Source organism: Gorilla gorilla, chromosome 9, assembly GCF_029281585.2.
Source record: "Gorilla gorilla gorilla isolate KB3781 chromosome 9, NHGRI_mGorGor1-v2.1_pri, whole genome shotgun sequence".
In the NCBI taxonomy this organism is placed as follows: Eukaryota; Metazoa; Chordata; class Mammalia; order Primates; family Hominidae; genus Gorilla; species Gorilla gorilla.
The window spans coordinates 64,193,017-64,202,128 of NC_073233.2; the positions used below are offsets into that span (position 1 = coordinate 64,193,017).

The 9,112-nt window shown below is 36.5% G+C and overlaps 1 protein-coding gene across 2 annotated transcripts; it reads right to left on the reverse strand.

The window, feature by feature from the left end:
* Nucleotides 1-3,801: 3,801 nt before the first annotated feature.
* Nucleotides 3,802-8,233, reverse strand: LOC101147167 (olfactory receptor 5M11). Of its 2 annotated transcripts, XR_002007773.3 has the most exons (3): nucleotides 8,121-8,233; nucleotides 4,799-4,870; nucleotides 3,802-3,892 (listed from the first exon to the last, which is right to left on the reverse strand). XR_002007773.3 is itself a non-coding variant. In XM_004051131.4 (2 exons), exon 2 carries the CDS (start codon nucleotides 7,442-7,444, stop codon nucleotides 6,527-6,529), a length of 918 nt encoding a protein of 305 aa, XP_004051179.3. In that variant the 5' UTR covers nucleotides 7,445-7,467; nucleotides 8,121-8,233. The 2 variants fall into 2 exon arrangements, 1 of the variants encoding a protein (XP_004051179.3); XM_004051131.4 differs by lacking the exons at nucleotides 3,802-3,892; nucleotides 4,799-4,870 and adding an exon at nucleotides 6,527-7,467.
* Between the last annotated feature and the right edge of the window lie 879 nt (nucleotides 8,234-9,112).

Here is a 9,112-nt window from a genome sequence, read left to right on the forward strand (position 1 = left end):
TCTACTGGGTAAAATAATTTGGACCTCAAAATTGTTGTAGTTGAGTTAGTTCACGGTATTTAATCCAGGTGTTGGGAAGTGATATTTTATGGAAAACCTGGTGAATGTGTAACTTAGCAAAATGTTATTTATTTGCCAACCTATGAAAACAAACAGAATAAAGATCAAAATATTTTGCCTACCTTTTTTTTCCATTTTACCAAGTATCCAATCCTCACTTAGCTAGGACATACAAACATAAGATGTACCCTGTACATGTGATCAAATAGTACAAGTATTTGCCCTAATTATGAAGGCAAAAGAGATACATGAATGCTTCATTGGAAGCACATTTTTCCAATGATATACCGAAATAAAAACTTTTACTATAGTCTACACCTAAATCTGCATTGTCTGTCACTCCCTCCCTCATTCCCTGGTATAGCCATACTGGTCTTGGGTCAAGCCCTTTTCAAACTCAGAACCTTCACAGAGCCGTTTTTTAAACTTTTTTTTTTTTTTTTAGGTTCAGGGGTATATGTGAAGGTTTTTGATACAGGTAAACTCACGTCATGGGGGTTTGTTGTACAGATTATTTCATCACCCGCATATTAAGCCTAGTACCAGTTATTTTTTCTGATCCTTTCCCTTCTCCCATCTTCCATCTTCAAGTAGGCCCCAGTGTCTGTTGTTCTCCCCTTTGTGTCCATGTGTTTTCATTATTTAGCTCCCATTTCCGTCTTCTTTTGAAAAGTATCTATTCATGTCCTTTTCTCACTTTTTAATGGGATCATTTTTTTCTTGTAAATTCGTTTAAGTTCCTTATAGATGCTGGATATTACCTTTGTCAGATGGATAGTTTGCAAATATTTTCTTCCATTCTGTAGGTTGTCTGTTTACTCTGTTGAAAGTTTCTTTTGCAGAAGCTTTTAAGTTTATTTATATCCAAAAATTTGTCAATTTTTGCTTTTATTGCAATTGTTTTTGGTGTCTTCATTATGAAATCTCTGCCAGTTCCTATGTCCAGAATGGTGTTGCCTATGTTGTCTTTCAGGGTTTTTACAGTTCAGGGTTTTATATTTAAGTCTTTAATTCATCTTTAGTTGATTTTTGTGTATGGTGTAAGAAACAGGTCCGGTTTCAATCTTCTGTATATGGCTAGCTAGTCAGCCCAGCACCATTTATTGAATAGGGTGTCCTTTCCCCCTGTTCTTTCTCTCTATTGCCCCATTACTTGTTTTTGTCAGCTTTGTCAAAAATCAGATGGTTGTAGGTGTGTGGTCTTATTTATGGCCTTTCAATTCTGTTTCATTGTTTTGTCTGTTTTTGCACTAGTACCATGCTGTTTTGCTTCCTGTAGCCTTATGGTATAGTTTGAAGTCAGGTAACGTGATGCTCCAGGTTTGTTCTTTTTGCTTAGGATTGCTTTGGCTATTCAGGTTCGAGGTTCCCTATAAATTTTTAAATAGCTTTTTTTCTGATTCTATGAAGAATGTCATTGGTAGTTTGACAGGAATAGCATTGAATCTGTAAATTGCTTTGGGTAGTATGGCCATTGTAATAATATTAATTTTCCTTATCTATGAGCATGTAATGTGTATTAGGGTTCTCTAGAGGGACAGAACTAATAGGATATATATATATACATATATATATGTATATATATGTACATATATATGTGTGTGTGTGTATATGTATATATGTGAGTTTGTTAAGTATTATTAACTCACATGATCACAAGGCAAGGTCCTACAATAGGCCATCTGCAAGCTGAGGGGCAAGGAAGCCAGTCCAAGTCTCAAAGCTGAAGAACATGGAGTTCAATATTTGAGGGCAGGAAGCATCCAGCACGGGAGAAAGATGTAGATTGGGAGGCTAAGCCAGTCTAACCTTTTCATGTTTTTCTGCCTATTTTATATTCTGGGCACACTGTCAGCTGATTAGATTGTGCCCATCCAGATTAAGGATATGTCTGCCTTTCCCACCTCACTGACTCAAATGTTAATCTCCTTAGGCAACACCCTCACAGACACACCAAGGATCAATACTTTGCATCCTTCAATCCAATCAAGTTGACACTCACTCATTATTAACCATCACAGAATGTTTTCCCTTTTGTTTGTGTCATCTCTGATTTTTTGAGCAGATTTTGTAATTCTCATTGTAGTGCTCTTTCATCTTTCTAGTTAGTTGTATTGCTAAGTATTTTATTTTTCTTCTAGCAATTGTGAATTGGATTGCATTCCTGATTTGACTGTTTGCTTGACAGTTATTGGTGTATAGGAAAGCAAGTGATTTTTGTACATTGATTCTGTACCCTGAGACTTTGCTGAAGTTGTTTATCAGCTGAAGAAGTTTTTGGGTTTTCTAGATATAAAATTATATTGCCTGCAAACAGGCATAGCTTGAATTCCTCTCTTCCTATTTGGATGCCCTTTATTTCTTTCTCTTGCCTAATTGTTATGGCTAACACTTCCAATACCATGTTAAATAGGAGTGGTGAGAGACAGCATCCTTGCCTTGTGCAGGTTTTCAAGGGGAATGCTTCCAACTTTTCCCCATTCTGTGTGATGTTTGCTGTGGGTTTGTCATAGATGGCTCTTATTATTTTGAGGTATGTTCCTTCAATACCTAGCTCACTGAGAGTTTTTAACATGAAGGGATGTTGAATTTTAATAAAAGCCTTTTCTGTATCTGTTGAAATAACACGTAGTTTTTGCCTCTAGTTCTGTCTATGTGATGAATCACATTTAACTTTATGTATGTTGAACCAACCTCACATCCCAGGGATAAAGCCTACTTGATTGTGATAGATTAGGTTTTTGATGTTCTCATGGATTAAGTTTGCAACTATTTTGTTGAAGATTTTTGCATTAATATTCATCAAGGATATTGGCCTAAAATTTTCATTTTTTGTTGTGTCTTTGCCAGGTTTTGATATCAGGATGATGCTGGCCTTAAAGAATGACTGGGGAAGAATCATTCTTCCTAAATTTTTTGCATAGGTTCAATACAAATGGTACTATCTCTTCTTTGTACATCTGGTAGGATTTGGCAGAGAATCCATCTGGTACTGGGATTTCTTTTGGTTGGTAGGCTACTTACTACTGATTCAATGTTGGAGCTCATTATTGGTCTGTTCAGGAAATCAATTTCTTCCTGGCTTAGTCTTGTGAAGGGTATGTGTCCAGGAATTTATCCATCCCTTCTAGATTTTGTAGTTTGTGTGCATAGAGGTGCTTATAATAGTCTCTGATGGTTGTTTGTATTTCTAGGGGTTCAGTGGTAACATCTCCTTGGTCATTTATAATTTTGTATTTTGGCCCCTCCAGCCTGTTATCCAAGGGAAGAAGAAACTGTATTTTATATTCACTGTATACACAACACTCAGTACACTGCCTGGAACATGCTAAGCTATCCATAAATTTTTTTTGAGTAAATATATTGAAAACAAGAATCTTGATTATATCCACAAGTGTTTAGTTTTGGTTCACGTGATTTTTTAAAATTAATAAAATTAATAAATTTTGCAATAATTACAATATTACGAAATTCTCATAAAATCCAAATAATCTGACTATACTTAGTTTGCTTTCTGGAATTGCAATAAATGGATGAAGCAGAATAGCATATTTCTTCATTAAAGAAAAAATACTCCATGATTTACCCAAATTGCCTAAACATATTATTACTATCCTTCAGCCACCACCCCAATTCACAATTTTATTTGATTTTTTTGACCACAGAAATGAATATAGTGTGAAATTAAGTAAAATTTCTAATTAAAAAGTAGATTATGGACACAATGCAGAAAATGCTTACTTCTACCTACAAAAGTCAGCAAGATATCCCATAGATGAGGGTGTTGGAGCCATGGTGCCTTGATCAGATGAGAAAAAGAGAACAAAGCATCCTGCACATGTGAAAGTAGAAATACATGGTTGTTAATTGTAATTACATCTCTCTCAGTATAAGTCTATGTTGGATGAGTGGGAAAATCTTCCTTATGCCCCTGAAATTACACTGTCATTAAGCCTGAAACTTAAGATAATTTGATACTTAATACAACAATCCAACTTCTAACAACAGATGCGTGAATAAATATGTCAAATTTTTAAATGGAATCTTAATAATGCCACAAAAAAAATCAAAGTAATAATATACAACCTGATGATACATTAAATATGTTCCCCCTAAAATAAGGAGCAAGGCTGGGTATGGTGGCTCACGCCTATAATCCCAGAACTTTGGGAGGCCGAGGCGGGTGGATCAAGAGGTCAGGAGTTCGAGACCAGCCTGACCAACATGGCGAAAACCCATCTCTATTAAAAATACAAAAATTAGTCAGGCATGGTGGTGGGTGCCTATAATCCCAGCTACTCAGGAGGCTGAAGAAGGAGAATCACTTGAACCCGGGAGGCAGAGGTTGCAGTGAGCCAAGATTGTGCCATTGCACTCCAACCAGGAGACAAGAGCAAGGCTCTGTCTCAAAACAAACAAAGAAACAAAACACAAATGAAATGAGGAACAAGGCCTTGATATTTGTTTTCACTACCTCTATTTGACATTATAATATCAGTTTAAGTCAATGCAATGATGAAGGAAAAATAAGTAAAACTCATAAATATTGGAAAGGAATAAAATCTGTTAATTTGCAGATGAAATGAAGTAAATTTTAGAGAATTTATAGAAGAAACAAACAAAAATTCTACTCTAATTAAGACAAATGAGCAGGGTTGCTGGATGCAAGGGTCATAATTAAGCTCAATTATTATGTATCCTAGTAACAAATGGATATGAAATATACAATGAGACATACGGTTTCTCTTGGCCTTAGAGTTCAGCATTTTGGTTGATTACCGAGATTCAGCTGTATTCTTGTCTTTAGAAGCTGTGAAATATAACCATATATTTGTCATAAATTGCCGTTGTTGACTTATATAGCTTGGGGCTCTTTTTTCCTTGTAAAACTAACAACAAACCCAAACAACAACAGGAACAAAATGCAGAAGACTTATAAATACAGTTACTTAATGTACAACTTAATATATACACAAAATATTTTATCCTTTTATTTTCTAATGGTGTAATGGCAGAATTTGCCTTCCAATAAAGATATTTAGAAAATATTTAGTATTTTGAGGCAATAAGTAGAAAGTTTGGAGAGTAGAAGAATCTTGACCAGGCACAGTAACTTATGCCTATAATCCCAGCACTTTGGGAGGCTGAGGCAGGAGAGCCACTTGAGCCCAGGAGTTTAAGACCTCCCTGGGCAATATAGACAGATATCAGATCTACAAAAAAATTTAAAAATTAGCCGAGTGTGGTAGCACACACCTGTGGTCCCAGCTACTAGGGAGGCTCAGGCGGGAGGGTCACTTGAGCCTAGGAGTTGGAGGGAGTTATTAATATGATCATGCCACTGTTCTCCAACCTGGGCAACAGAGTGAAACTCTATCTTAAAAAAAATATATTTTTTACTTGTTCCTTAAATAATTCATTTTAGCACAATGTCTAAAGAGGAATTCTTTCTACTTTCTAAAGTTTCTTGAAGATGCCAGAGCAACATCTTCTCTTCCTGTGGAAGAAATCCTTACTTCCTCGGACACATATAAACAGGCCGGTCCTAAGGAAAACAAAAAATTAACATTACTTACCTAAACATAATTACAAATAGAAGGAATATTCAAAGCAAGGTGGATACTCTATCGTGTGACCTATTGTTTACTGGGTTCTTTCATTTCCCATTTTAATTTTAGTCCTTATTCTCAGATCAGCCTGCTTAAATTTTTCAAAATCAGGCGAAACAGAAAGTGACCTCCATAGACTGGAGGCTCAGAATGAGAAGGTGGGTTTATGTAACTCAGAGAGCTGGATCCATAAACTCAAGTTTAAGAAAAGTACAATCATTCTGCTCCCCTCTTTTTCCATTGCCACTCTTCACTATGTGAGAGCACTTATAAAAACCAGAAGCCACCACCATGGCCGCTAGTTTCTGGTCTATCACACCAAGTCAGGAAAGGAATACAGAAGAATGGATTTCTTGGAGTGCAGAAGAATGGGTTTCTTAAAGACATCTCTGCTGAAGCAGCAGGCGAGAATAAGAATAGAATACATTCAAGAAATTGGGCTGAGAGCACATTTATTTTGTTTGCCATTGTAAACAAAAAGAGCACAACAGTGTTCCAGGGCATGCCACGTTTCACCCACAGCAGTGCTCCTCAAAATTCAGTGTGCTTATCAATCACCTAGGAGTTTGGATAAAACACATATTTAAGTACAGTGCACCTGAGGTGCAGACTTTGATTCTGTACGTGTAACAACCTCCAAGGAAGAGCTCATGCTGCTGATTCATGGAATATATGTGGAGGATAAAAGCCTAGAAAAATCTCATTTTTACCCAGCATGAGCTTTTTAGCTGAGACACTCAACATAGACTCACAGAGAATATTAAAACTCACCATCAGAACACTAGGACATGTGAGCCAAAGATTTCGATTTAATGTTTATTAGGAAACAAAGGCATCACCATGGTCATGACAATATTTCATCTCAGGACATTCTTCAAGGCCTGCTTCACATCTTTATTCCTCAGACTGTAGATCAATGGATTAAGTACCGGACTCACAAAGGTGTAAAAGACAGCTATTATTTTAGATTCCTCAACAGTCTTATCTGTTGGTGGTCTTATATACATGCAAAAGAGAGTCCCATAAAACAGGGTGACAGCCATCATATGGGAACCACAGGTGGAGAATGCCTTGTGCCTTCCCTCTGCTGATTTGATCCGAAGGGTGGCAGCAAGAATGAAGGCATAGGACACCAAGACGATGGTGAGGGAGCTGGAGAGGTTGAAGCCAGCAGATATGAACATGGCATGCTCTTTGACATAAGTATCAGAACAAGAAAGCTTAATGAGCAGTGGGTCAGCACAGTAGAAGTGGTTGATGACATTGGATCTACAGAAGGTCAAGCAGAAGGTCAGGATGGCCTGGAAGAGTCCATCTGAGAAGCCATAGACATAGGGAAATGTGGCCAAGCAGATGCAAACTCTCCTGGACATTTTCACACTGTAGCGCAGAGGGTCACATATGGCCACAGAGCGGTCATAGGCCATTGCTGCCAGCATGTAAAACTCAGTGAGTAGAAGGGCAATGAAAATGTAGCACTGTGTAAAGCGACCAGCAAAGAAAATGGTCTTCTCAGATACGATATTAGTCAACATCTGCGGGGTTGCATTTGACGTATAGCACAAATCCACAAAGGCTAAGTTAGTGAGGAAGAAGTACATGGGCGTGTGAAGGCAAGAGTCCAGTCTCATTAACATTATCATGCCCAGGTTGCCTAGCAGGGTGACGAGGTAAACAACCAGAAACAGCACAAAAAGCAGAGGCTGGAGTTCCGGGCAATCTGTGAGCCCAAGTAAAATGAATTCTGTGATTGCACTGCCATTTGTGTTGGACATTTCCTGACAGTTTGCTCTTCAAGCTATGGAAATAAAGCCAATATAAACAAATGCACATACCTTGTTAATGTTCATTTGAATTAGTTTTTCTCCACATCTTCATATATCATCGAAAGTTATCTATTTCTGGGTACTACCATAAACTTTGGTTTTGGTAATTATGGTAGACTTACTATAATTTTGTAAGTCTACAATGTCATTATATCATTTGCCTAGGCATTACATTACTAATATATTCTTTCTCTACACCCATAGATATATCTATACCTACACTTGTATCTATCTATCCATCATCTATCTATCTATCTATCTATACGACTGAGCTACATCTCTTCTATCTTCCTGTACTTTTTTAAACCTAATTCTATTCATGCTACATGACCCACCTTAAAGGCCCCTTCTTTGTGAAACATTTCTCATCAATTTCTCCTAATATGTGTCACTGAATTATCTCTTCTTTATTTCCAGAGTATTCTATATTTCTCTAATTTATTATTTAGCCCCCATTGTATCATTATAAAGTATACACTTTCTCATCACATAATGGTGTTGAGAGCAGGGACAAAGTGAAGTTCATTTTTTAATTATACTGCTCAACACATATTTTTATACTAAATTTTCTTAAAATGCAAAAAGGAGAGCATGTAAGAATGAATGACTTGCAATTTTTACTCACAGATTTATCTTCATGTAGCCTTGCATGATGTCATGTTCTCAGGAGAATTAAGTGATTACTGAAACTTAGTGTAGAAGCAATTCTTGGGAAGCTTGTTAATCAGTCCACATCACAGGTTTTTGCAGAAATTCTTATGTGGGGTACTGGAATCTTCATCTCTAACGATTATCTCTAGGATTCTAATGCAAGTGTTCCAAGATCACAGCTCAAAATGTACAGTCAGAATGGCTCAATAAACATATGCCAAATAAATGAACAAAGAACTGTGAAATAAAATAAATTCTCATATAGTACCTTGAGGATGTTTACAGCAATGACTTAATGTGTTTAGAAAGAAAATAAATTAATATTTTCAGAGTTAGTATTTAATCTTTTAATCACAACTTGTATCTAACAAGAGGTATTACAAATCCCTTTGGCTTTTTACATCTCTTCACATCAGAATCTTTGCTATTTCACATTTTCCTTTCTCTCAAGAAGTTTTTCATTTTTGCCCATTCTTTCATACTTGAAATTTTTATTACAGGCTTCCCAATTCTTGTCTCATTTCAAAATGAGTCACCTTATTTATTTTACTGTAAGTTTTAGAATGCCTATAATCAAAACTCAGTCCTGCTGTTACTATTGAGAAAAGCAATGTACAAAAAGGTTAAATAATTGAACCAAGGTCACACTACTAGTGTATACAATCTGAGAATCTGAGATAAGAACTGAAAATTATATATTTTAAAAACTTCCTTTATTAGCTGCTGCTGCAATACATATCACCTTTCTAAAGCTAAACTGTTTCATAAAATTGCATGTATAGACCTGGAAGGCCTTGAGATATATGATGATAAGGAACTTCTGGGGACACAGATAGTCATGGCATTCTTACATAGTGCATGTTGATAAACAGGATTGTGCCAGATACATTCTCCTTACACTTAGGCATGTTCTACTATGTGACTGACTTGTGCCCTTGAGTACCTGTATGTGATGTATCTAAGAAA